Source organism: Neoarthrinium moseri (genome assembly GCF_022829205.1).
Source record: "Neoarthrinium moseri strain CBS 164.80 chromosome Unknown scaffold48_Wmoseri_CBS_16480, whole genome shotgun sequence".
Taxonomy (NCBI): Eukaryota; Fungi; Ascomycota; class Sordariomycetes; order Amphisphaeriales; family Apiosporaceae; genus Neoarthrinium; species Neoarthrinium moseri.
Window position 1 is genome coordinate 76,663 of NW_026055162.1, and position 26,796 is coordinate 103,458.

General features: G+C 54.3%; 12 protein-coding genes across 12 annotated transcripts; 3 read left to right on the forward strand and 9 right to left on the reverse strand.

Annotated features, from left to right (window-relative positions):
* Positions 1–294: 294 nt before the first annotated feature.
* On the reverse strand, positions 295–669 carry JN550_009928 (uncharacterized protein; the record flags this gene model as incomplete). Its single annotated transcript, XM_049322053.1, has 1 exon — positions 295–669. One exon carries the CDS (start codon positions 667–669, stop codon positions 295–297), a length of 375 nt encoding a protein of 124 aa, XP_049168046.1.
* A 70-nt stretch (positions 670–739) lies between these two features.
* On the forward strand, positions 740–1,756 carry JN550_009929 (uncharacterized protein; the record flags this gene model as incomplete). Its single annotated transcript, XM_049322054.1, has 2 exons — positions 740–1,680; positions 1,732–1,756. 2 exons carry the CDS (start codon positions 740–742, stop codon positions 1,754–1,756), a joined length of 966 nt encoding a protein of 321 aa, XP_049168047.1.
* Positions 1,757–2,084: 328 nt separating this feature from the next.
* JN550_009930 (uncharacterized protein) lies at positions 2,085–5,605 on the reverse strand (the record flags this gene model as incomplete). The annotated part of the gene is made up of 2 exons (XM_049322055.1): positions 2,085–5,267; positions 5,360–5,605. The coding sequence occupies 2 exons, from the start codon at positions 5,603–5,605 to the stop codon at positions 2,085–2,087; spliced, it is 3,429 nt and encodes a 1,142-aa protein (XP_049168048.1).
* An 818-nt stretch (positions 5,606–6,423) lies between these two features.
* JN550_009931 (uncharacterized protein) lies at positions 6,424–7,587 on the reverse strand (the record flags this gene model as incomplete). Its single annotated transcript, XM_049322056.1, has 3 exons — positions 6,424–6,647; positions 6,707–7,399; positions 7,485–7,587. The coding sequence occupies 3 exons, from the start codon at positions 7,585–7,587 to the stop codon at positions 6,424–6,426; spliced, it is 1,020 nt and encodes a 339-aa protein (XP_049168049.1).
* A 759-nt stretch (positions 7,588–8,346) lies between these two features.
* On the reverse strand, positions 8,347–10,665 carry JN550_009932 (uncharacterized protein; the record flags this gene model as incomplete). The annotated part of the gene is made up of 5 exons (XM_049322057.1): positions 8,347–8,729; positions 9,365–9,653; positions 9,714–10,122; positions 10,179–10,549; positions 10,609–10,665. The coding sequence occupies 5 exons, from the start codon at positions 10,663–10,665 to the stop codon at positions 8,347–8,349; spliced, it is 1,509 nt and encodes a 502-aa protein (XP_049168050.1).
* A 1,375-nt stretch (positions 10,666–12,040) lies between these two features.
* Positions 12,041–12,968, forward strand: JN550_009933 (uncharacterized protein; the record flags this gene model as incomplete). The annotated part of the gene is made up of 3 exons (XM_049322058.1): positions 12,041–12,160; positions 12,229–12,441; positions 12,522–12,968. 3 exons carry the CDS (start codon positions 12,041–12,043, stop codon positions 12,966–12,968), a joined length of 780 nt encoding a protein of 259 aa, XP_049168051.1.
* A 170-nt stretch (positions 12,969–13,138) lies between these two features.
* JN550_009934 (uncharacterized protein) lies at positions 13,139–14,466 on the reverse strand (the record flags this gene model as incomplete). The annotated part of the gene is made up of 2 exons (XM_049322059.1): positions 13,139–13,297; positions 13,369–14,466. The coding sequence occupies 2 exons, from the start codon at positions 14,464–14,466 to the stop codon at positions 13,139–13,141; spliced, it is 1,257 nt and encodes a 418-aa protein (XP_049168052.1).
* Positions 14,467–14,482: 16 nt separating this feature from the next.
* On the reverse strand, positions 14,483–14,961 carry JN550_009935 (uncharacterized protein; the record flags this gene model as incomplete). Its single annotated transcript, XM_049322060.1, has 2 exons — positions 14,483–14,642; positions 14,891–14,961. The coding sequence occupies 2 exons, from the start codon at positions 14,959–14,961 to the stop codon at positions 14,483–14,485; spliced, it is 231 nt and encodes a 76-aa protein (XP_049168053.1).
* Positions 14,962–15,756: 795 nt separating this feature from the next.
* Positions 15,757–16,420, reverse strand: JN550_009936 (uncharacterized protein; the record flags this gene model as incomplete). The annotated part of the gene is made up of 2 exons (XM_049322061.1): positions 15,757–16,000; positions 16,131–16,420. 2 exons carry the CDS (start codon positions 16,418–16,420, stop codon positions 15,757–15,759), a joined length of 534 nt encoding a protein of 177 aa, XP_049168054.1.
* A 1,277-nt stretch (positions 16,421–17,697) lies between these two features.
* JN550_009937 (uncharacterized protein) lies at positions 17,698–21,156 on the forward strand (the record flags this gene model as incomplete). The annotated part of the gene is made up of 1 exon (XM_049322062.1): positions 17,698–21,156. The coding sequence occupies one exon, from the start codon at positions 17,698–17,700 to the stop codon at positions 21,154–21,156; it is 3,459 nt and encodes a 1,152-aa protein (XP_049168055.1).
* A 691-nt stretch (positions 21,157–21,847) lies between these two features.
* JN550_009938 (uncharacterized protein) lies at positions 21,848–22,840 on the reverse strand (the record flags this gene model as incomplete). The annotated part of the gene is made up of 1 exon (XM_049322064.1): positions 21,848–22,840. One exon carries the CDS (start codon positions 22,838–22,840, stop codon positions 21,848–21,850), a length of 993 nt encoding a protein of 330 aa, XP_049168056.1.
* A 1,014-nt stretch (positions 22,841–23,854) lies between these two features.
* JN550_009939 (uncharacterized protein) lies at positions 23,855–26,089 on the reverse strand (the record flags this gene model as incomplete). Its single annotated transcript, XM_049322065.1, has 3 exons — positions 23,855–25,281; positions 25,329–25,637; positions 26,035–26,089. 3 exons carry the CDS (start codon positions 26,087–26,089, stop codon positions 23,855–23,857), a joined length of 1,791 nt encoding a protein of 596 aa, XP_049168057.1.
* Positions 26,090–26,796: the final 707 nt, after the last annotated feature.

A 26,796-nucleotide genomic window follows, 5' to 3' on the forward strand; every position in this document is an offset into this window, starting at 1 on the left:
TCCACACGTAGAACAGGGAACAATAACCTCTGAAGCTGTTCCCCAGCGCCAAGCCCAGTGTTCATGATATGGGTACCTAGGCAGCTGGCTGCATGCACTTTAGGGAGAAGAGCGCGCCACAGTGTGGTGACGAAACGGCTTGCAGGGACCCCAGAGGCCGCTGTAGGAAAAGAAACAACTGCGCACAGCCACCATGGAAAGGAGGCTAGCGCCCGAACCCCAATATCGGGTTGGACCTGCGCTGGAGCTAGCAGGGCCTGCAGGGGCTCTGGCTGTCTGGGTCTGCTAGTTGGCTTAGGGCGATTCTGCTGGGGCGGCGGGCGGCGGGCGGCCAACCGGGGCGACAGCCAGGAACACGGACACGTCGCCCTTCCACGCCAGCCAGCCTACGCCCCAAGCTGGCGAGAAAGGGAGAACATCCTCATCGCGACGACCCCCCGCCCGCCAGCCAGCCATCATCCGACTCGCACGCCGACGACTCGCCATTTTCGATCGATACCCTCTGTAATTAACCTGGCGAAATCCATCCACTTGCTCTGGACCAGCGAACCCGGCCGCATCCGCGAAATCCCCAATGACCGCGTCCTTGACTTTGACCCTGCAGATCGTCAAACTCTGAACCGCCGACGACATCCCTCCGTGCTTTTTCCGTTGCGCCGGTCGCCACATCGTGTTCGGGTTTCAATCCCTCTGTAGACGACCTCTGGGGACTCCTGCGGCCCACGCCCTCCAACGCGCCATGGCCGTCGCATCCATACAAGACCGGACCGCCGAGTTCAGGACCGTCCTGAACCAGGTGCAGCGCCGCCAGGCCTCGTCCAAGGTCGGCGCCCAGCGGCGCTCGCTGCTGACGGACTCGGAGAAGGCAGACGCCAACGGCGACGCGAACGGCCGCCCGCGCCGCTCCGAGTTCGCCAGGAAGGCCGCGGAGATTGGCCGCGGCATCGGCGCCACCATGGGCAAGCTCGAGAAGCTGGCCCAGCTCGCCCGCCGCAAGACCCTGTTCGACGACCGGCCCGTCGAGATCAACGAGCTCACCTTCATCATCAAGCAGGACCTGTCGAGCCTGAATCAGCAGATCTCCGGCCTGCAGGCCCTCACCCGCCAGCAGCACCCCAAGGCCGACCAGCTCGGCGAGCACAACAAGAACGTCGTCTTCATGCTGCAAGGGAAGCTGACGGACGTGTCCGCCAACTTCAAGGATGTGCTCGAGCTGAGGACAAAGAACATACAGGCCTCGCGGTCGAGGACAGAAAACTTCATCTCCTCGGTATCACAACACGCACAGCCATCTATCCAACAATCAGCTTCGCCCCTATACGGCACTCCTAGTCGGGGTACACCGTCCCCAGGGGGCGACACGCTGTCGCTCAACCCCGTCGGAGACCAACAGATGCTGCTGATGGAGGAGGCGCAACCACAGAACACATATATTCAACAAAGAGGCGAGGCCATCGAGGCCATCGAGAAGACGATTGGCGAGCTGGGCTCCATCTTCGGCCAGCTGGCACAGATGGTCTCGGAGCAGAGCGAACAGATCCAGCGGATAGACGCAAACACAGAGGACGTCGTCGACAACGTCCAGGGCGCGCAGAAGGAGCTGCTCAAGTACTGGTCACGGGTATCCAGCAATCGCTGGCTGATCGCCAAGATGTTTGGCGTCTTGATGATATTTTTCTTGTACGTGGCTCCCATCGATGAAACGTGATTTACTGACTGACTGCTCTACAGATTATGGGTCTTGATCGCTGGTTGAGAGGGAGCCGGAACTCACTTGCCCGGTGCTGGTGTATTACTATTCTGTATAATATTTGGCTGCCCACCAAACGGGCCATACACTAGACTTGACTTGATAATACGACCACCGGTGCACTGTCCAAAAGATCTCGTCTTGAGTTTTGCGCACAGTAGACTGAACTAACTAGTATGTGAGCCGCTTGGCTCTCGTCACTGTTTCATTGGATGACCGTCTTCTATATACATTTCTTCCATGCTCAACATAACATCCCTTCCCTTTCCCTTGCATCACAAATTTCGAATTTGGTTGAAATGTATACGGCATCATGCACTCCTCAAATGCTGGCTTATCTGGCTCTACTCGACATCTTGTTCTTCCGCTGGCCGAACAGAGATCTTCTTAATGCGCCCATCTTCTCCCCAAATCTGGACGCTCTTGGTTTGGCACGGAGAGCATCACCAGCTTGTAAAGCCGGGGCAGCTGCTTCAAATGTCCCTGCTTCTTTTGCCATTGCCCCGTCTTTTTGCGGCAGGTATTCGGATTCGGTCTGGACAACGGTCTTAGGAGGCTCGGTCTCCCCACCGTTTGCTACAGAAATCGACTCTGAACCAGCCTCCTTGTTGTCATTATCTGCCTCTTCGTTCCTGTCTTTCAAAACAGGGGCTGTAGTAGAGCCGGCCTCGGCGGCACTTTTTTCTTCTTCCCCATCAGCATCGGGCAGGCGGTTGCCATCTTTGTCGAATCTTCCTATGATCCACGTCTGCGCAACGGCCCCACGCTCCACCAACATTTCTCTGACAGTCCACAATAGTTCCAGATCGACGTGACCGAGCTTCTTCAAGGACTCAGCCACGCCGGGCTCGCTGTATGTGGCCAGGCCACGATCCACGCCTTCGAGCAGAGTGAACTCGGATCTCAGCAGGTACGGCTTGTCCGAACCATCGTTGGAGTTCTTCTCCTCTTCGAAGACTAGGCGGGCATTTACTTCAACACCAAAAGGTATGAGCAGCTCCATTGTCTTGACGTTCGCTAGATGGGGAATCCAACCTGCGCCGTTGAGTATCTTCTGCAACCCCACATAACTAAAACGCATCATCTTCGAATCGAGTAATCTGACGAACCGCTCCCCTTTGAAAATCTCGTTGGTGTTGCCTCCGTGTTCTACTAGATACTTGGTAACGTTAAACATGTAACCTGGTCCTGGCCCAGTATTCCAGGGCCAACGATGGCACAGAGCATATCCAAGGAGAGGCAGTCCCCTTTTTTCCAAAGCATTGACATCTTGCTCAGCCTGGAATTTCAGGAATTTTGTCAACCCACAGGTTGCCGCAAAAGCCACGAAATTTTTGTCGTGGTCAATTATTTCTCGGCGATCAAGATTTTTCGATGCTAGGTCGTACCCCAAGGACCAATGGGCGTTGGGATATTTGGTCCATGGCAGGTCGGAAGCTGAAGCGCTGGTCAATTTTTTGGCTTTGAGTAGATGTTGTGACATGACCTCGTCAAGCATTAATATGAGTTGTGGTTCTGCATGGCCGTCGTCAACCTCTTTTTCGAACGCTGTAATCCCAACATTATATGCGAGCTTCAAAAATACCGACCATTCCGTTTTCTGATTGAGCCTGCAAGTCTTCAGGACGAGGAGAGCACTCCTCAAAAGGCACAGTCTAGCTTGGATTCTCGAAAGCGTAGACGTATTGAAGAATTCATTCTCCACGTCGGGTTTGCTGAGGAATTCGAAAACAGAGCGATGGATCCAGGCGACCTTAAGACTCAAATGTTTGTCTGAAGCGTCGTATATGTCGCCCCTGGGCTCCTTTGTAAGGCTTGAAATATGGTTATTGTTGCTCTCAAAGGGCGTCAGTTCAATGAGACCGCGGCAGCAGTTTTTCAGCCTTCTATCTATCTCTTGGACGTGATTTTTCAGCTGCACATCATCAATTGGCAATAATGGCGTTCTGGAGACAAGTTCAGCGTCTTGGCTAGCGAACCAGAGACCTAACGCGCTGAGTTCTGCCCCACCCCCAACGCAGGTAAACGTCAATCGCAAAAGCTTTGCGCTCTGTTTGCGGTATTTGGGGTCAACCCTTGATAACATGACCCGATATAAATCGTGGAGGTCTGTGGGAAGTTCTTCGACCCTGCTTCGAAGTTCGTCAAGGTTGTCGTAGTTTGACAAGCCTTCAAGCAACGAAGAAACAACTAGCCGAACCCACAAGAAAACCCCAGACGAGTTTTCAACGATTGAATCAACAAAGTGCGTGCTGTTGCCCTCATCTTCCGAAAATAAGTATTGCATTCTTTGGTGCTCCATGAGTCGTTCATGCACGAAGAGGCGAATGTCTTCTCTCGTAAGTTCATGCATCCGGAGGCTTAGACCCTTCGAAAACTTCTGCTCAAATGCTGTTAGAGGGCGACTAGACAGCAGTAATTTCACGTTGGTGAACTTCCGGAGAATATCTGTCAAGTCAAGGAGGCTCGAAACATCCGACGAAGATATTTCTGGGTCGAACTCATCTAGTCCATCGATGCTGAAGAAGAAACAAGTGCCGCCATTTGCCCGTATCAAATCCTTCAAAGCTTTCCTAGCTTCGTAGACTGATACGGGTGTACTCAAGATATCAAATCCTCTATACGCAGCTGTGAACTTGTCTCCAAAGGCCGATGGAATGAGCTCGGGATGCTGCCGCAGAACAGTACGCAAGAGTGACATCAGCAGGCCCAGTTCGGTCTTCTGCATATCAGCACCGTTGTAGAAAAAGTAAAACGAAGCGGGTATTATCTCTCGTCCTGATGCCCACACGGCTAGATTCTCATTCGTCCTGGGATCTTGTTGAATATACTTCATGACTGTGCTTTTGCCGCTGCCAGGCTTTCCAGTAATCCAGTAGACATCATCGTCACCTCGGAGAAAGCCAATGAAGCTATCCCATGGCTTCGATGTTTCTTTAGGGTCTTGGAATATCCAGTCCATCGTTTTCCTGTGGGCCTCCGAAATGCCCTCTTCACGGTCGTGCATACTTGAGTACCACAGTGAGCTTAGTATGGCCTCCACTGCTTTCCTCTTGGCAGCAACATCGTCCATGACAGGATGTGCCTGAACATATGGCATGGGGCTAGACGGTATTGATACCTCACGCATCTCTTGCATGATTCTTTGCATCTCTTGGCTCTGGTTCGCTTGCATCTCTTCGATGCGGGCCAGCGACCCTATCATGACTTGGTTGTCCTTATGAGACTCAGATTGATGCCTGGCGACTCTTTCCAATGCCTTGAACGTCTCCTCATGATACTCATTCTCCGAATGATCAACTTTTCTCTTGATTTCAACCAGGATCCGGGAGTTCAACTGGTCTTGGATTTTACTGAGGCGAAATTGTATCTTTTTAATGTCGTCGGCCGCCCACATTCCTCTGATGACGGTTCTGAAGGTCTTGAACATGGATTTGTCCTGGACTAAAACCTTTTGAAGTTCCAGTTCAAGTTCTTTGCCGATCTCTGAAGCCTTAACAGCAAGATCTCGAAGCGCCTTGAAGGAGTTGTTAGTCTCAGTAACAGAACCGCAAGACTGATGGAATACTGGGTTCCGTCTTCGCTCACAACCATAGTCAATCAACTCACTTCATCTTCAGGGTCCAGCTGGGTCCGGTTCTCTTCCTCATCGTCCTTTCCACCGACAGCCGCTGCTAGCTGGGCCTCAAGACTGGTTGAGGCGCTCTGAATTGCCTTGGCAACAGCATCTAGATCTCTGTTGACATCTGTTCCACCCTTGCCGTGGACTTGTTTCGCATCGTCGACAAAGTCAATCGCAGCGACCACCAGCCTGTATGCGGTTCCTGCGAGTCCGATCGCTGTGCCTGGATCCATCATCAAGGCTCACCAGAGAAGACCCTTGTAGGCAGACGTCAATATACAATGATCATCTGCAGTGATACTTCGGCTCAGAACAACTCAGAGGTATTGCTCCGAGATGTAGTCGAGCTGGGAGGCAGATCGTGGATCCTGCCTTGCGAGTACAGAGCCCCGCATAGCCCGAGCCAGCATTGCATATGGCGACATCCAATGATTTGTGCCATGCCCACCTTTGCATGCATGCATGGCCACATCCAACAACGTACCAACGATGCCCACGTCGAATGGCTGCAGGCATCCAAAGTGTGTTTTCAACGGTCTGGCGAGAGGAATCATGAAGATTCTGATTCTTGCCATCATCTAAACATGTGACACTGATCATAGAGTGGCAAGAACCACTGGGGATGAGAAAATTCAATGTCGCTTTTGTCAACAAGAGGGCCAGCGCCCGGCAGACACGAAGGAGGCACAGCAAATAGGCGGATCAATAAAGTTGCACTAGACATGACGCAGAAAATGGTACCTGAGCAAGTGCTGAGTCTCTCACAAACTCCCTCACAACCAACGATTTCTCATGTCGAGTTTTTGCACAAGAGTGATTCAAGGTCCAGGTAGCGTGCCAGGCAATTCTACTCTATTGAATCTATTTTGATAGGTCGTTTTTAGGCCACCCACCCTGGCTCATTTATATAGCCAGATGCACTTCGAGCGCAAAACTCTAGCAATGTGCAAGGTGTTGCGAAGCACCTTGCTGATCCTGGCCGTTGTGACGTAGCGCAAGTATGTGCTCTTTGGGGCAGTTGCTTCATTTACATTCTTAGTTTTAGTGCAATTCAAGCACCGTTCTTCAGCGTCTTTCCCTCCTGCTTGTCTGGGAATCCGAAATTGATACCGAATGGCGGGTAGACGTATCTCAATGGTGCACCCTCCTTGGTAAGTACCTCGGGGACTGTGCTCAATACCTTCAGGTCATCGGCAGTCAGGTCGACAATCTTCAAGTTCTCCTTAATGCGCGACTCGGTAACCGACTTAGCCAGCACTGTGCTGCCTCTTGCGACTGTGTTTACGATCGTTAGCAAACCAGGCATCGCGAGATCATTGAACATGAAGCCTTACCGTGATAGCTCAGAAGGATGGTTCCAGCGCTAACGCCCTTCTTCTCGGCCAGCTCAATGACCGGCTTACTCTTCATCAAGGGGCCGCCTGTGCTGCCCAGCGGGCTGTAGGCCATGATGTGAATATCGTTTGCCTTGCAGACATCGACGACCTCCTGCTGGGGGAGCGCTGGCGAGTTCTCAATCTGGTTCACTGCGGGCACGATGGAGGCGTGCTTCAGCAGGTTCTCGATGTAGACCTTGCTGTAGTTGCATACACCAATTGCCTTTGTCTTTCCGGTCTTCACCAAAGCCTCCATATCCTTCCACGTCTGTACGTGGTCGTGGTCCCAGAGGATATCACGCTCGCCGTTGGAAAGGAGGGGGAACCGGTCCGCATCGCCACCGTCGGGTCTTGTACCGTTGGGGTTCATTCCAACGGCCCAGTGGACTAGGAAGAGGTCGACATAGTCAAGACCGAGGGACTTCAATGACTTGCTAAGGCCAACCTCGGCTCGGGTCGAGTATGTGTTCCAGAGCTTGGTGACAACGAAAATGTCTTCTCGCTTGATGCCCGAATCGAAGGCCGCCTTCAAACCCTGGCCGACTTCGTCTTCGTTCGCATAGCAGTACGCCGCGTCGATAAGCTTGTATCCGGACTTGAGAGCGATCTCAACTGCCTTGGCGACCTGTCCGGGAGGTGCCTGCCAGGTGCCTGGTTCTGTTATTAGCAATTTGGGATCCAATACCAACACCGCCGACTTCCACCCAGGCGTAACGAAGAGCCCATTAACACACACAAGGTGGGGTGAAAGTCACGATGGTGGGAGTGCGGGGCAGCATACCGAAACCGACGGCGGGGATCTCTGCGCCTGTGTTGAGCTTGAACGAGGTAGGAGCCATGATTGCGAGTCTCTGCTTGTCTAATATGCTGCCTTTCTTGAGTGATTGAAGAAAATAACACAACAAATAAGTCAAATGGGTATCTATGCTTTGGATTTCGGGACGAGCCCCATGGCTGTGTGCCAGCGAAACGGAGTATTTATATACATCAGGCAAAATACCGCGGAACCCCAGTCCTCAAGGTGTCACGTCAGAGACGTGAGTCGCCCCGGATAATCTGCAACAGTTGGCGATTGTCCCCACTAGCGGGATGAAATTCCATGTCCATGAGGCCAGCTAGTTCACTGGAGCCCTTGTCATGCGTGTAATGGCGGCGAGATACACGCGCATGGCGGCTTGCCTTGGGGGAGAGGGTGGGACCATCGCGGGGTTGTACTCTACAGATTAGCAACGCGGGTCAGGGCTCAGGCACTCGGTCGCCCGTGGCTAGGATTGGCCTGTTCCGTCATCCAAGACGGCTTTGGGCGGTTTGCCGCGAGGAGGCAATGGAATTCCCACTCGATCAAGTGCGCTGCCGTTTGTGGAAATTCTGAACGAAAGCTTGGTGGGCTGGTGGGGTGAAGGAGCCACTCGGCGGATCTTGAACCGAACCCATCTAAATGTGATGGCGTCAAGGGCTTGGCAAAACATTGTAAGCTTCCGGGAGCCTGACAAGAGAATACCAGCTGATGAGAACGCAGACAGTAGCAACGACGTTCTTGACATCCCTGAATCACTCAGTCAACGCCGCCAAATACCAATTGATTTCGTCAATACTCGTCATGTTCGTAGCCCATTCTTGAAGCCGCCAGGAAGTAACATCTGGAAGACTCGCCCAGGGTCGTAATTCCTCGAGATGTTCAGAAGCCGGGCTTGGTTTTCGGCACCATAGTCTGGGGACGCATCGGTCGTGTTCTTCGCCCAACGCATCACGATTTCATCGTACTCCGATCCGTACCATTCCACCGTCTCCGACAAGGCCGAGTAACTGCCCTTACTCAGGTCTCTACCAAGCCCGTTGCCAGTGGGATTTGTTGTCCGTGATCCATTCACCCACAGCTCGCCACCAACTTTGATCACATGGGTAGCGTACTCTCCCTGGGCAGCGTGAAGATACTGGATGCTGGTGTGGAAGACATTGCTGGTTCTGTTATCGTGGCGTGCTAGACGTAGCTTTCAACGTGGTAATCGTCAGAATCGATCAGAAGTTGCGTCGAAACATTGCAAAATCCACCCAAGGCACCTGTGAGCGGCCGTGCTGTGTGACAGATCTCGTACGCCCAGATTCGCAGGTTTGGTGACATTTTGTAGAAAAATATGAAGAGCGAGCGGTTCAGAAGAGGGGACGGCTGGCGGACTGTATGGACGTAAGGATTCGATTGTTGGGTTACCAGAATGCTGATACTACCAGTGTTCTATCATTACGATAAGAGAATTTCAGGGATATCATGTAGCATATTCTTCTGAGTGGACATCAAGGTTCTATATCTGCATATCTATTGACTCATCAATCTCAGCCTTACGGTGTCATTTTCTGGGATCTGTGCCTGGTACCTTGTAGAGTTCCTTTAAGTCTCTTCAACGACCCAGAAACTCAGTGCTCTCGAATCTGATATATCAGGAGAGCATAGCCATTTCATCTTTCCTTGTCAAAATCACAGTATTGTACTATTCATCTACAATTTTGAATTTCTGAAGATTGTCCGGAGTCTCGATCACCAACCAGCAGGTTGATTGAAGTCTCCCCTGAAGTGAACTCCCACTTACTCCAATCCCGCTAAACTGACTTTTTACATACCAACCATGACCTTCAACACTAAGTTACCCTTGTCATCCTTGACCTGGCCGGCCATCTTGAATGCTTCTGGAATCTCATCAAATCCATTATATCTTTGCGTTATCAACTTGCCGACATCTGGTAGCGCTGCGTTCTTGCTTGCTAGCATGTTGATAACTTCTGGGTACGTGTTCGCATATCTGAAGACACCGACGAGATCGACTTCACGGAGCGCCGCGGCCGAGAGGGGAAGGGTCTGGATGGGGTTACCCATGCCGATGATCATGACTTTGCCGCCTGCTTGTGTCGACTGCAACACGTTAGCTGACTTGGTACTTGCCGGTTGCGAGAGTTTTTTTTTTTTACTTACGTAGATGGCGGTCTGCATACACGACTCCACACCAGTACACTCGAACGTGACAGACACCTCCCCTATCGCCTCTCCCTTGACTTCTGTGGCCCCAATCTTGGCTGCCAAGTCCTTCGCATACGCCAGCTTATCCTCGATCGTTTCCGGCCTTGCCATGGGTACTACGACGGCGGCATCTGCGAATCCGTTCTGTACCGCAAAGTTTACGCGGTCCTCCTGGATATCTGCGATCACCACCGACTTGGCTCCCGAGACCTTGGCGGCCGCCGCGCACAGCAGGCCCACTGCGCCGGCGCCCAGGATGAGCACTGTGGCACCGGGCTTCAGGTTCGCCCGGTCTCGCGCGTGCATCGCGACGGAAAGCGGCTCGACGAGGGCGCCATACTCTAAGGAGACGTTTTCGGGTAGCCTGGGCCGGGCAGTCAGTGCTAGACTCTTTCAGGGTGGGGGTCATTCTATACGCACTTGTGCACCCACTTGGCCGGGTGATTGATGCGATCCTGCAGCGTGCCCTGGAAGTGCGGGAAGGCCTTGGCCGAGCTGCGGAACTTCATGCCCTTGCAGATGTTGTACCTGCCCTCCTTGCAGAGCCCGCACTGCTCACAGGGCAGGCCGACCTCGAGGGCCACGCGGTCGCCGACCCTGAGCGTGCTCACCTCGGCGCCGACGGCCGTCACGACACCCGCGGACTCGTGCCCGAGGGTCATGGGTTCCCGCACCAGGATGTCGCCGTTGCGGTAATGGCTGAAGTAGTGGAGGTCGGAGCCGCAGAGCCCAGTGGCCTTGACGGCGACTTGGACCTCGGCCGGTTCTGGGGCTGGGAGATCGCGGTTTTGCTGGCGCAAACGGTGTAAGTCTTCAAGCCTCATAGCTTATAATACTGCGTTCTACTCACAACCCTGAGGTCCTTGGCTCCGTGGAGTACGGACGCTCTGACGTCGCAGCCACACATCTTGCAGGCGCGAGCTGTAAATTGAGCTGGGGAGGGGTATTTACTATGCTTCTATGTGAAGCAGACAATCGGTAATACTGTGCACAAGAGATGCTCGACGCGATGATGATGAGGCAGTCTCAGGTATCACGAGTTTTCGGTGGAATAATAAGATTGAGAAAGGGGAGTTTCCTTTGCCGGTGGCATTTATTAAGAGTAAAAGATTCTTCCGTGCTGAACTTTCAAATGAGCTCCTCCCTAAGCTGCTGTCCGTCCCGCACCGGCGAGGGCTCCGATATGTACCCCGAGGAAGCCAGGCGCTGGGAATTATGACGATGCTTGCACCCTGTCGCTGCAAAGATGTAGCACCGTTGCTGCGGGCGTGTGGAGTCGAGCTCTGCTCCAAGTATTTGCACCCCGGGCGCTGAGGCGGGGTGGTGGGGGTTGGTATACTCGGCCAAAAGCGACGTTTCTGGCGAGTTACCCCAAATTTCTCCGATTTCACCCCACGTTGCGCAAACTGCTGAAGGTGCGATTATGCCGAGACGGCAGTGCTTCTCTGTGAGACGATCTTTCCGGGGAAATGCTTGGTAGGGCTAAGTAAGGCAGCCTATAGCAGACAGAGCATTTGTTACAGGTATTCCAACACTTCCGGCTGGAGTAAGGCGATCGGATAATGCGGTCCGATAATAGCCATCCTTATAGGTAGTTTGCATACTCTTTAAGATTGAGTCTGTCTCTTAAACAAATGAGTGCTGAGAGATTCAACTAATAGTCCTGAATCTTGTTTACGTGATCAACACTTACACAACTTGATACCCTATGGAAATATATCACGAAAGGAGAACGTACTGAATCACCTTTCACACTATTAAGAGATCTTTCGCATAAGTCGCGACTCGCGCCCAGCGCTGTGGCTTTTCGCGGGGCAATAGCACGATTCGGCGAAAATTGCCTTTTCCGATGTGCCCCTCAACCCACATCGGTGGGGGGAGTACCTCGACTCGTGGGGTAAGCAACGGCTTAAACCGCAAAGCTACAGAGTTGGCTTCAGAATAGCGTACATGTGAGCAGTCTATGGCCCGGTTCCTGGAGATCATCTGGGGCTTCTGGAATTTGAGAGGCCAATGGCGCCGAAAAAAATAAAGAATATAGAACCCTGGACAAACTGGGGAGCCGCTATCCTTGACTTAGTGCTGGCGTCCCAATGCCCCGAAAGCCGGATGCCGGATGAAGTCATTTGCATCTTTGCATGCAGGACGCCGAAGCTCGTCGAGTTTAATCTCTCGCTGCCCTCTAAGACTTTGCAAAATTCTGTAGTTCTGGAAACCACATCTTCTACTTGATACCCTATTTCTTTTTCAAAAACGTGCCAACCGTATTATATACCCTCATCATGTCCGGTTTATTCTCACTGCAAGGCGAGACTGCCCTCGTCACAGGCGGCACCCGTGGAATCGGCGCAGCAGTCGCAATTGCGCTCGCCGAGGCCGGGGCTGATATTCTGCTTGTCCAGGTACGATAGCTTCTTGCACGGGAACTCTTGAGGGAGCTCACAAAGCTAACGAGCTGTGTCTTTCGCAGAGAAATACGACCGCAACAGAGACACAAAAGGCAATTGAGGCGCTAGGTCGCAAAGCCACCATCTACACGGCAGATCTGAGCTCGGCGGAGGATGTGCAGAAGCTTGTGCCCAAGGTTCTGGCCGACGGCCACCAGATCCGGATCCTGATCAACTGCGCCGGTATTCAGATCCGACACGCGTGCGAGGTATTCCCAGACGACGACTTCAACAAGGTATACACTTTTGCGCTTTGGGCATACTACCCCTCGCATCTTCCCCTTAGAACTGGCAGACTGACAGTTGTAACGCGCAGGTTATTCAAGTGAACCTCAACTCAGTCTTCACGTTGTGCCGCGACGTGGGTGCGCACATGCTCTCACTAGAGCCGTCGGCAGCGACGGGGCGGCGGGGCAGCATCATCAACTTCGCGTCGCTGCTGACGTTCCAGGGCGGGCTGAACGTGCCGGCGTACGCGGCGTCCAAGGGCGCCGTGGGCCAGCTGGCCAAGAGCATGGCCAACCAGTGGTCCGACAAGGGCATCACGGTCAACTGCATCGCGCCCGGGTACATCGAGACCGAGATGAACACGGCGCTGCTCAACGACCCCAAGCGCCTCGCCAGCATCAGCGAGCGCATCCCCGCCGGCCGCTGGGGCGCCCCCGACGACTTCAAGGGCAGCGTCGTCTTCCTCGCCAGCAGGGCCAGCGCCTACGTCACCGGGCACACGTTGGTGGTCGACGGCGGCTGGATGGGCCGGTAGGGAGGTGGAGAGAGTGGGATGTGTGGGCATGACATCTCAGATACTGTTGGGGTTGCAGCAGGCGCCAATTGTATTCGCAGTAGGATTACCAAGTTAATTACATGAATCACGAGCGCTTGAACGTTTCTCTTGATAACTACACAACTTTTCTTTGAGGTCTTGTTTGAAAGTCAAACGCGCATGACAGATTCCATCCAGGGGTACACAGAGTCGTTCGCCAGGGGGTAGCCCATGTGCAATGCGTTTGAGAAGAACCTCGCCTCCTTCGGCGAGCCGTACTCAAATAGCATCATCGAGTCTTCGATCGGCATGAGGCCGTCGAGGGTGCCCTGGGATGAGACAGTCAGCTCCAATTGGTTTCTGCAAGGAAGGAAAGAGGGGGGTCATGTGCTATACTCACGTTGATCAGCAGAAGCCTACACGAGGGCTTCTGGATGACGCCCGTCTCCAGCAGGGAGAACTTCTTCTGCACACCCTCCTTGTACTCGCGCACGCTCGCATACCCGTGCTTCATGGCGAACGCGGGTGACAGCTGGAACGGGTACTCGTGGCCGTCGGCCTTGTCCATCCACTCGCGGTCGTAGAAGTGGTGGCAGCCGGCGCCCTGAGCAATGGCGCCCCGGAGCCGGTCCTTGTGCGTGTGCGCGATGCGGATGGCGTAGTAGCCGCCCGCGCTCAGCCCCCAGGCGAGCACGTGCGACATGTCGAAGCGCCCATCTGCCGCCATCCACCCGAAGACGCTGTCCCACAGCCGGTCCGGGCTGTCCGGGTCCGCCGGGTCTGCCGGGCAGTCCGCCGTCCCCGGGATCTCGGCCACCACGGCCGCCCAGCCCCGGGACAGGAACTCGTTGCACCGGACTGTGTTGTCAGGCCTGTAGCCGTCCAGCCCTGTGATTAAGAGCACTGCCGGGCACTTTTGGCCCTCTGCCATGCCCTCCGGGACGCGGACGTACACGGGAATTGAGTTCCGGTCAGCCCCTTTTCTGTGCGTGTGTGGAATTGAGACCTCAGTGACAGGCGACTTCCAGGACCGGCCCGCCCTCATGTAGACCTCCTTTTGAAATTCCCATGCCTTCCATTTCTCTGGACAGCTGATCTCGGGGAACGATGTAATGTAAGGAAACCGCGCGATGCGCAGCACGCAGGCGGCTCGGAGGTACAACGCACTGGCGGTCTCCTTGTCCCCCTTTACCATGGCCTCGTCGCCCCTCTTGGAGAGCGACTCGGCGACGGGGAAGAAGGCACTGGTGTACTCGACAGAGGTGCCGTCGTTGATGTTATTGCGCATGAGGAACTCGAACACGGGCTCAAAGTCCTCGTACGCGCCGTCGTGGAACGGATACAGCGACCTCGTGCAGGGGAACTTCCACTTGGTCTCCCAGAGCGCCCGGATGCCTTCGTGGTGCGGCATCCGCCGGTTGAAGGCCTCGGGGCCCATGATCCAGTTCCGAGGCATGGCCTTTTTGGCGGGGGCTTCGTTTGCGACCGAGTGCGGCATGGCGGATGACGGCGTCCTAGACGTCGATGACCTCGAAGTCGGAGTCGAAGTCGGAGGTCAAGAGTTCGATCTGGACGTGCTTCTTGCGGTTCCCCTGGCGCGAGAGGAACACCTTTCCAGAACGCTTGCGGATAACCACACGTGGGGTGTTGTACCAGTTGCTCTGCTCGCGGATCCTGTATGGACATGTAAGCGAGGTCCGTATAAGCAATGATCTTGTAAGTGCGGCGGCGCCCGCCCGCAGGTCGAGGACGTCACGCGACACGATTTACTAATTAATCGACACGTGCAGTTCCTATGGGCTGCGAGGTCCTAGCCGCAAAAAGCAAAAAACCCACATTTGGGATTCCAATTTCGCTGCCCCAATATCGGGCAAGATGGAGAGATGGGGAATATAAGCTGGGCTTGGCGGAGCTCTACTTACTGTCGTTGGAAGAGAGCGATGTTCGTTCGGATCAACAAATTGCGGAACTGCTTGTCGGATTGAGCACCCATCTTCGTAAAGAAAGAAACGCAGGTCTTTCTTCTATATAAGGGGGCTGGCTGTCAGGCTGGCTGGAGGCGTGATCTGGGTGCTGACGGGGAACTCTAAAATGGGGATATCCGGGGGAGTCCGTATGGGGCGCACATGGAACAATAGTACGGATGAGTTCTGGAAATGGCGTGGCTGCTCAGTCCTGGATCTTGATTCAGGCCAGGGAATCGAAGGAGGATTTGGTGTTTAAGTATGTGATGGCAAGATACTGTCGTCTCGGCACAGGGGGGACCTTCGCATTTGACTTTCGGATCGTTGGATAGGCATGTGGTCTTGGCCGGATGCGTATCGTGTACTGCTCTAATCGGCTACTACGCACGCCAGTACCGCAGCCCACGGAAGAGGCCGCACGGGCATGTGTCAGCGAACGGGCTCGCGAATAGAGTGCTGCTTGCGCAGCCGTCAGGAATTTTGGGTTTCGCAGGTCACGAGATGCCAGGCGCCTCTAAACGTGCCAGAGGATGAAGCTTCTTTCACATGTGAAACGGCGTGCTTTGCTCTCAAGATTCTCTCCGCCCTACTTAACGTCATTAGTGCCGCCTTTTGCTCTGGCGCCAGGTGGCTTTCTAGCTATTTCTTCCATCTATCCCTTTTTCATCAGTCGTGAGGCGGTCCAATGCGACCGCACAACCGGCCATCGCGGCCGGAGTCATAGCTTCAGTTCTATGGAGCGCCAGGTATCAGCCGAAGGGAAGCCAAGCTGCGGCGTCCCCGGCGTTCTCCTTGACGGAGATGCCAGACACGGTGCAGGCGCATCATTGGGTCTTACTCTTCTCGCCCTCGTGGTAGTGGGCCATCTGCAGGCCGGCTCTCCGGAAGCCACACTTGACGTAGAATCCCTCGTTGGCCTCGCTGCAGTCGAGGATGGTCTTGTAGCAGCCGACCTTCTCGGCGATGAAGTCCAGAGCCTGGATCAGGCGCAGGCCCAGCTTCTTGCCCTGCTGGTCCTTGGCAACTGCAATATCCTCAATGTGACCAACTTTGCCCAGGGCGTGAATGCTGCCAGAGAAGAAAGTGGTTAGCTCAATTCGGTCCCCCTCAACCAGATAAAGCACAAAGTTGTATCCCCTCGGGCCTTCGCGCGCGCACGAGGCCGAGAGAACACGGCACTAGGAGATGCTTGGCTTACAATTTGTGCTCGACAATCAGGGCGCCGGTGCCCACGACAACGGGCTTGCCGCTGCTGGCATCCTCAATGACGAGGATATAGTAGATGTCATCCTTCTTCTTCATCTCCTCATAGCGCGCGGCGAATTGCGCCTCGGTGATCTCGCCCACGGTGGTCAGAACGCGCAGGCAGTCGAGGAAGCCGGCGCTGTAGTCGGACTGGCGAAGCGCGCGGACCGTGTAGCCTTCGGGGAGAGCCGAGGCGACGGAGGGGCTGATGAGCTCCGACGAGAAAAGACCCTGCTCTGCCATTGTGAAAAGAGAGTTTGCGGTTCGAGGCCGGGTAGTGTGGGAGTCGAGAAAACGAGTGTCTTGTGTGAGCTGGGCTGCCGTGGGCGGTGGCCGGTCGCGGTGGAGCGGGTGGTGATGGTCGGGCTGACGAGAGACAAATGCTGAGGGCGGGATGTGAGCGAGAGACAAAGGCAGTCGAGTCAATTGTCCTTCTTAAAACAGCGACACGAACGCGGTGATATTTTTTCCTAAGTCCTTGTCTTTACGAGCCAAGAACAATGACGCTTGACCGCACCCCTGAATTGGCAGGGCTCAGCCTCACCGTAGTGCCCAGCTAGCGGACGGCGCTCCCACTGAAGATCCTCCAAGAATAGCCCTGGTAGACTGAACGTGGGCATCGCAGGCCCCCCCGGAAGCCCAGACCCCTGCTTATCCTGATGACATGCAACCTGTCCGCATTGCATACCACGAGAATACATATCCTGTTCGTCTTGAATTCCTCAGCGATGCCCTTCCACACATGACCCACAAGCGCTTTATTCCATTTGGTATTGTGACCAGAAATCTAGAAGTCTCGCCCGCGGCGCTTGCCGGGCAACTTGCCGCTGGCCGGTGTTTGCCTAGCTCCAAAGGTTTGATCAGTTAGTAAACCCTGGATCTCGTTTTCATGCGTTGCGATGCTCCACCCTGCCCAGGTGGGTGTGTGCTGGATACTCAACCCCCCTGCAAGTTGATTGCCCCCAGAGGGTCGAGGTTCCCGAGGGACCTGCGTTTAGCGTCGTCGGGATCCATGGATGTGGCTAGCGAGCCCAACAAGGCACAAGGAGGGCCAGAGGGGACCATCCGGAAGACGCTCAGCAGCCAAGTTACTTAAGTAGTGACCAAAGGGCCGCAACTGGTTGGTCGGCAGGGGGGTATCTACCTTAAGGTACCTAATGTATCCCACGCAACCTGCCGGTAGTGCTTGCGGCTGGGCTGCGGGCTGCTGGCTGCTGGCTGCTGGCCCCGCGAATCTTCACATGTTCCCGTCCGCGTCCCGGATGACGTTGGGTAACCGTAGCACCCCCAGCTCTGTGAACTCAGGAGTCAAAGGCCCGGCACTCGAGTCGGTTTGCCACCAGCCGTTATAGCTCGACCCGTGAATTAACCTGTGCTGCCTTGCGTTGCGCGTCACATTCGAGAATGGCAGATTTCCACTTCAACATACGAGTTCCTATGCCTATGCCTATACCTATACCAGATGCCAGTCTGCATTCCGCTGCCGTCCGATACCCCTAGAATTAGTTGACCTGCTAAACATGCCCGACGACGACCTTGACGATGTCGCCCGGTGTAGAGCTGTGATCGCGACGGCGTCCCACGCCGAGAAGCACCATGACCCGACGCAGAACGCTATCAACACGGCCCCTGGCCGCACTCTTCTTCCCGGGCCTGTGGCTAGCGTAGTCAGCCTCGCGAGCCGGTCGACGTCCTTTGCCCTCCGGGTCGGCACCTTCATCGGCGGCTACGGCTTCGGTGCTGCCAAGTTCACCACCCTCTCGAGCCTGGAGCTGGGCCGCGGCATTCTGGAAGGCATCCTCAACCGCGCCGGCAAAGATGTCCTCCTGCGGTCGCGCTCCGAGCTGGGCAGAGACAGCGCCGAAACCGTCCTGGAGAGAAGTTTGGAGAGCCTCCACCAGACCATGATGCAGGTCGTCTTCTGGACCACGGCCAGTTTTCACGTCACCGAAACCACTGTGTCCTCCATATCCCAGATATCGCAGCTGTTCCTGTCGGTTCTCGACCAGTTCTTTGGCTCGACGGATTCCTCGAGAGCTATAGCTAGTATCATCACCCTGATACGCCGGGAATTTCAGAATCCCGCCACCGGTGTGCAGGGCGAGAAGGTTGGCGTAGCCGACCTAGTGCTCGGCTTGTGCGGGCTCGCCTATCTGCAGAATTGGTGTCGCAGGACCATACAAGAGGAGGCTTACCGCCTTGGCCATGAAGAGGTTATATGGGATATCGTCGTGCTCAACGACGGAACCCGTGCAGATGTCCATGAAGATAGCCTTTACGGTATACATAGGGGCGACTACGGTCCGAATCAGATAGCCAACGACGACGGCATAGCCGAAGACATCGAGCGACGTGGATACCACGAGAGCAGCTCGGAAGACGAGCTGCCAGAAATCCATCTCAGGAGGCAGATCATGAGTTCACTCCCAAAAGACGCCAGTGTTTCCATCACAACGTCGACCACGACAACCAAAACCATCACTGTCGAGGTCAAGGGAGCCCGCGGTGTCCCGCTTCCCGCCCCTCCAGGCGCCGAAATAATAGAGAGCGAGATCATGACCCCTGGCCATCATTCAACCGGGCCCATAGACGAGGAGCCGATGTATCGCGTCGTATACAAGATCAACCGTAATCGCCAAAGAAATACGGCATTTTCGAATGCTGAGGATGAGGACCGACAATCGCGCATTGAAATGGTTGATGACGATGACGACGTACTTGTAGGGGAGAGTCCGACAGAACGAGGCCCTCCGGTGCCCCCGAAGCCTCGCAATATCACTCCAAATCGGGCCAGGACGGCTTCAGGCGAAAGTGTAGATAAGCAGACATCGTCCGCGGGCTTCTCTATCAATAGCAGCAGTCCAGGGTCCCCAAGAGACCGGTCGTCGCATATCCCAGTGCTCAGGAGGCCATCTGAGAATGCGGCTAACCAGAAAAAAGTTCGACAGCCATTGGTCGCATCTCCGCAGTTAGAGAGCAGTCACGCGACTATGAAGTCCGATTCCAAGTCTATGCCCATGATGCGTGACAGACCTGGTGCATCCCGGACAGATTCGTCCGAGAAGAGAATCGGGATTCGAAATGTTCTCAAAAAGGGGTCCGTCACAGGCTTGGCTAACCTGCTGGGTAAAGACTCAAGCAGTGAGGATATTCCGAGCAAATCGAAAGCAGCGATCAGACCCCCATGGGGCAGTAACAAATCTCAGCAAGGGAAAATGTCAGCTGGACCGAGCCGGCTTTCGGTACCAAACCGCACTTCGAGTGTTGTTCCTGCACGTGAAGCGCCTCGAGCACCTCAAAGAGGCAACCCCAACTTCTTCTCGTCGAGAGATTTGGCTGTCCTGGAGCCAGAGTATGGCCATCAGAATAGTCCGTCGCGGTCAAGCCATACTGCCTCACACCATCACCGTCGCAGCTCGATAATCTCTCAAACTGATACCCTGTCCATTCATTCCATCGAAAGCAGGCCCAACTCCCCGACCCTCTACAGATCAAGTCACATATCCAAGTCAAGATCGGGCAACGACCTGGACAATTTGTTACCCCCTTCGCCACCAAAGCAACACGCCAGAACCAAGTCACAGCTTGGACTTTACTCACCGAGTATTTATACGCTGAGGACGACAGGCTCCCAGACATCATTGGTATTGTCAACCATGCCCCAGAAGAGTGCGTACAGCGACTCTGAAGCCGTCGACACCCTCAGGAGAACCGGTATGGTAGATGGGATGTTTCCCAGCTTCCATCTGCTCCGGAATATTACCCGATACAGCCGTTACGCTTCAGCTGCTTACGGATCACATTTCCTCAAATTCATGGGCATCGCGAAAGAACTGCCCGTGCTCAAGGCGCTAGACGATACACACCAAGATGTACGCTCGTTTGCTCGCCATACCGAACTACCTCCGGACAGCATTCTACTGTCCTCCTTTGTTGATCCACAGGGAGGTTCCGATTCTACCGGTGCAACCAACACTGGAGTTCCCCTTGTCCACACCATTGCCGTGGATCAAGAATCCAAGGCGGTAGTCTTGTCATGTCGTGGAACTCTAGGCTTTGAAGATGTTCTCGCAGACATGATGTGTGACTACGATGATCTCGTGTGGCGCGGGAAGAACTACCTGGTCCACAAAGGTATCCATGCTTCTGCGCGCAGATTACTATATGGCGGTGATGGCCGAGTACTCTATACCCTGAAAGAGGCATTGGAAGAGTTCGAGGATTACGGCATTGTCCTTTGTGGTCATTCCCTGGGGGGTGCTGTAGCCGCCTTACTAGGAGCCATGTTGGCCGAGCCGGCTACTACAGGAACTGCCTTCGTCACCTCGGCTCAGCAGCACAGAAGATTCATCACTGACGGGCACACCTCCTCCGACGCTGCAGAACCCATTTTCTTGCCCGCGGGTAGGCCGATACATGTGTATGCTTACGGACCACCTGCGACCATGTCGCCTTCACTACAAAAAGCCACTAGGGGCTTGATCACCAGCGTAGTACATGGTAACGACTTGGTCCCGCATCTGTCCTTGGGCGTATTGCACGACTTCCAAGCGGTTGCCCTGGCCTTCAAGACCGACAACAGCGAGGCCAAAGCCGAGGTCCGGCGCCGGATCTGGGAGGGTCTCCAAACGGGCCTCGCCGACAAATGGTACAATAACTCACCGAAGCTCTCAGCAGAGGACGAGGACCAGTGGGCATATGCAGCTCTGAAGACACTCCGCGCTAGTATGATGAGTGCCAAGCTCATGCCCCCCGGCGAGGTCTTCGCCGTCGAGAGCACGCCTGCCCTACGCAGGGATGCTTTCGTTCGGACTGGCGAGGCGCACATTGGCCGCCCGGCCACTCGCATCGTTCTGAAGTACATCCGAGATGTCGAGACTCGCTTCCGGGAGGTCCGCTTCGGTTCGAGTATGTTGACGGATCATAGCCCCGGGCGCTATGAGGATGCTTTGAGGCGTTTGACACTGGGTGTCGTATAGAGGTTGATCTTGATTTCCCCCTAATTGGGAGGCGTTTTACGGTGATGACCACGAACGATACAGTTGGATTTCATATGCATATAGTTAGGGAAACTCATTCCAATAACAGGCTCTCAGGGCGGGATGGTTTGAGTCACTTCGGGGTTTTACAATTGATGATCAAATTGGGGCCATAGATTCCATATAGGTACATAGTCTGATAGTTTGGAAATAGAGACAATATCAATTCATAGACTTGTAGTAATCATACTGCTGCTGCTGCAAGCACGAGATTCTACATCACCGTTTAACGCCTTCAGAAACTCACAGACGCTGAGATCGTGATATAGCAATGGATTTGAAGAACAATGTACCCTTCATATTCCATGGGTAGAACTACGCCAACTCTGCCGATGATGCTTGGTGTCGACATCAAAGCCATTCCTAGGCATGTTAGCTCCGCCAGAAGAACAAGACAGAACCACGCTCCTGATCGTCCCGACCTTACGAAGCTGCCTTTCAATGTTCGGGCAGCTCCATCGCGTCGCTTTCTTTTCCATATGGTTACACGTCCATATGAAGTTACTACAAGGCGTCAAGATTTGAACCAATACGGAAATAACATTTTTTGTCTACCGGAGTATAGTCGATCAAGGATGTATATATACGATTATCAAGCGCATTCTCAGATACGATACCACATAGTACCGATTTACTCCGGCTTCTCTGTTGTGATCTTGCCCTCCTTGTTATAGAATATCTCCTTGACCTTGACATTCCGCAGATGGCTGACTCCGTCGCTCAGTTCACAATCATGGTGGAACAGCCACCATCGCCCCTTGAACTCGACGATAGAATGATGCGTCGTCCAACCCAACACGGGCTCCAGGATGCGGCCCGCGTAGGTGAAGGGACCCAGGGGGCTGTCCGAGGTCGCGTAGACCAGGTAGTGCGTGTCGCCGGTCGAGTAGCTGAAGTAGTACGTGCCGTCCTTCTTGTGCATCCAGGCGGCCTCGAAGAAGCGCCGGTCGTGGTCGTCGGCGTCGATCGGCTCCCCCGTCTCGGGCGCCAGGATCACCACGTCCTGCACCGCGCCGGCGAAGCTGCGCATGTCGGCCCCGAGCCGCGCCGCCTTGGGGAACAGCGCCTTCTTGCCCGCGCCCGCCGGCTCCTGCGGGCCCTGCCACTTGGCGTCGAACTTGTCGTGCCCGTCTTGGTAGCACTGCAGCTGCCCGCCCCACAGCCCGCCGAAGTACAGGTACGCCTGGCCGTCGTCGTCGACGAACGACGCCGGGTCGATGCTGAAGCTGCCGGCGATGGGCTCCGGGTCCGCGGCGAAGGGGCCCTCGGGCCGGTCGCCCACGGCGACGCCGATGCGGAAGATGCCCTCCTTGTCCCGCGCCGGGAAGTACAGGTAGTACTTGCCGTCCTTCTCGGCCGCGTCGGGCGCCCACAACTGCTTGGACACCCACGGCACGTCCTCGGTGCGCAGCACGACGCCATGGTCCACGACGTCCTCGTAGGGCGGCCCGTCCAGCGACGACGTGCTGAAGACATGGTAGTCGGCCATGTCGTACTGGTCGCCATTGTCGTTGAAGGCAATGTCCGTCTCCCGGTCGTGCGACGGGTAGATGTACACCCGCCCGTTGAAGACGTGCGCCGACGGGTCCGCCGTGTACAGGTGCTTAATCAACGGCGGCGACATTTTGCTATATATAATTTTATGGGCCGTGTAATAGCGATGCTGATGTGTATTGATGGGGGTTCCCAATGTTGCGGGGCTGGGTTACAGGCGGTGGGAAAAGAGTGTTCTCCTATCCGTCTGGTATTGGGGGGGATGTGGTCATAGAAATGGTACTCTCAATTGATTGATAATTGCGCAGTTGGACCGAAGACGACCCTTGCCCAGAGAATGAAACTTCAGCACGATGATGCATCTTTATATTGCTTGCGTCCCGGTCCCTGGAGCTATAGTCTCGTCCCGGCGGGATGGATGTGGTGTGTGCCACTTTATCCCAATTTAGCCGGTTTATCCAAGACGCGCCGCATCGTGGATCCGCCCGCTAAGGGGGTAACATCGGGCCCAACCTTGCTCATACAGCATCTGGATCGACAGTTTCACAAGATATAACTTAAGTCTCCATAGTCTTCGTTTAAACGATACTGACTGGTGCTCCACTAGTCGTACGAAGTCCACGAACGCCAAGACTGCTTCCTTTGGACGTAGACCATATAGAGCGCGCCCACCATCTCATTGCCGCATTGAGCTTTCGTCTAGGTCTGACAAAGAAACTGCATAGCTTGACCGTTTCGAAGTCTTATGTGAAAAAAGGCGGGAATCCAGAATTGTCAGAGAAGTAAAAGCGTGAGTTTCGTATTAAAAGTCAGCTTGTATTTATTCAATCTTGCTGCCTGTATAATCCAACATGAATCAGGTTAATGCCGTTGATGATGCTCCAGAAGATCCAGATCTATGCGTGATTGCTTGTGCCGCTAATCCAAAAATGCCATCAAAATCCGTAAAAATCAGATGAACTCCCTTTTCTAAACCCAGACTCCATGGAATGCCGCATCAAGCAATATTCCCCGGTTACAGCCATTAATTGTTAGAACGTGCGTCCCGATGCTCATCCCCCGAACCTCAGTGTATTTGAGGATTCGACGTTCCGTTCAGTCATGTAGTCTGCGTACATCGTCATATATCGTTGTGCCGACTGTCTTACTTCCTGATGCTCCCGTAGCTTGGCCCGCTATTCTTTGACATGCTTCCCTGTCTTGTCATGCCAGCATAGTCCATGCCGCTTGCGCTCTTCATACTTCCCACGAGAGGAAGGTCGTCGCGGCCGGTCGGGTCATGGATGACGGAGTCATGGCGTCGGGCATCAAGCTCATCTGAACCATCCGCAAAAACAATAGCTGTGGATCGGGCCGCTGTGGCATTTGTGCTGTCTGCAATAGCTGTATCATCGCTCTCAGCATCTGAATCGGTTGGTGAATCCGCCGGCGAAGCCCCTGATGGTCCATCGCCCTCCACGATCATCCAAGCAGGAATGCAGCCAATTGTCGCGATGATGGCCAACAACCACCATGGTACCGAAATAACACCTCTTCTAACACCCCAACTGAAAGCAGCACCAGTCATTGCAGGCCCTGAAGCACGGCCCAAAGCACTGAAAGTAGTCGCGAAACCATTCAAGGTACCAAGGATATTCAAGCTCGTTGCGCTATTGGTCAGGAGAATTGTAGTGCAGGGGAACCCGATGATCACGCAGAATGCTTTGATGATCATCACAAACAGAAGAGCCGCCATACGGGTGCTATCGTCCTCAACGAGGGTGGTGAAGGGGGTCAGGATGTACACAATGGGAAACGTCACGGCGCAGGCCTTGAAGCAGTTCAAGACGCCGAAGTAAGAACACAGCGGCGGAAAGAGGAGAAACTGAATCAAGCCACAGACGATACCGTAGACGGTAAATATTGTGCCAATACTCCCAGAGTTCAGTCCGAAGCCACCAGAGAAGACGAACGGCAGACGGAAGCTTGCAACGTCACGTTCCTCTCGGGGGTAGTTGAGGAAAACAGGTAGCACCTGGTCATAGGCGACACTGTGTAGAGCCAAGAAAGTATAGGCAACGAGGTTAATGACAGACTGTCGGGTAAACACGTCCTTCATCGACGGCCTAGGTGGCTTCTCGTTCTTTGCACCGTCGAATATCGTTGTCTTGGGCGTATTACCTGTTCGCAACAAGGGGGCCGTTGCCTCATCATCCTGGAATGAGTAGCGTCTGATCTTGCGTGGGCTCTTCTGCGAGAAAGTGTTGGTGAGACGCTCACCCAGGATGAGACCCCAGTCCCGGTGGTTACGTTTGCTGGCCAGGGTTTCTTTCAAGAACAGAGAACCAGTCGTTAAGGATATCAGGAAGATGATAGATCCGAGGATGTTGGGCAAGGCGAATGGGTAGGCGTTGAAAAAGGCGCTGTTGCCGAAGATAGACGGAAATTGTTGTGCCGGCCTTGCGAAGAACCCTCCAAAAGCAGGCCCGAAGATGGAACCAATACTCCATACAAGTGGCATTATTGAGAAGGCTTTTGGTTGCAGCTCCCTCTCAGGAACCATCTCTGCCACCATGGTCCTGATGATTCCGACTATGCAGCGTTAGTATGTCGCTACAAGGAAGGGGGCAGGTTCGTACCATTTCCGTTGCTAGCGCCTTGGATTGCTCTGACGGCAATCGCCATCGGAAGACTTGTCGAGACACCCCAGACTAGGAAGCAAGTCATTGTGCATACCAATCCGGTCAGAATGACAGGCTTTCGCCCGTATCGATCCGAGGCCCTCCCCCATGAAACAGCCGTCACGCTCTGAGCGAGCGAGAAAACCGCACTGGTAGTACCAGCCCATTTTGCAACGTCATTCTCTTCGACCCCAAAGCTGGCGATCATCTCCGGGAGGTATGGGAAAACAGAAGTCATCGCCAAGGGCTCAGCGAACCGAGCAACAGCTATGACTATGTTAGCATGATTGCAAAGGGGGTCAGGGTACCTGATCATGCCATGGCGTTAAGCCGGCTCCAGTATCGTGCAGCCGTCATATTGGTATGTCTTCTGCGATGCCTAGTTGATGCTTGATGAGAGTGCGTCGTAGTGTTGCAACAATCACGACTCGATGATAACCAGTAATGCATACTTGCATGTTTTCAGACGACGACAAGGCAACCCAGGGAACACGGCATGGTGTATTTGGAATTGAGAGTATATTGCAAGCCAATGAGACACAAGAGGTAACCATAAGTCAAATCGGACAATACAATGTGGGCCACCATGCGTGCCACGAACTCGCAGAGCATTTCCACGCTCAGCTTGACAATATGAAAGCTAAGGAAATCGCATAAGACTTACCCAAGATGGCGAGTTGCTTGGCTGGAAGCTTAGGGCCATGGTTATTCGTCGCCATGGTCGCGGGTCTGTGGAGTATCACTCGCGGCGCGGCAGGTCTTGAAGTCGTCGAGGGCAAGTTTAGACTGAATAATTATGCAAGCATGGAATCACAGATCTACAGGCGAAGCACGCTGGCACTTGCAAGTACTTGGATGGTAGACAGCGCGCAAGGTTGACGCTGACAAAGAGAGGAAATCAACTCTGCGATAAAAATTAAACTGTCGGCAGGAAACAGGAATAGAAAGTCAGAATGGCGGAGCAAATCTTTAATAAACAAAGAGAAGGGCGCCGTCCGACGACACCCTCACGACAGCGACCCCGGCAATGGTATGTAGCCCGGTTGGTCATCTGCATATTCTAGGCCCAAAGAGGCCAGGGTGGTCAGCGAAGGTGCTGCCGCGATTCGACGATCCGCGGCTAGGACATGCATTTCTGGGTACTTTGAGTGGGCCCATTCATGGGTTTTCGATGGCAGATTTTTTCCCTTTGTTCAAGTCCGAAGCGTCCATGGGCGTGTCGACCCAATCCAACCACAGCCAATACCAAGAGCACTGCAGCCAAGAGTTGCTTACACGAGCAATCCGCCCTCCGCCATTCGGCGGCGATTTGCCGCTGGTTGGCCGGTGTCTCGTTGCACCTCAAACTGGAGAAACTGCGCCTCATGAGACAAGCCATGGAGGAGGTAGGTCTGAGTGAACCAGTGCCATGTGAAGTCCGTTGTCG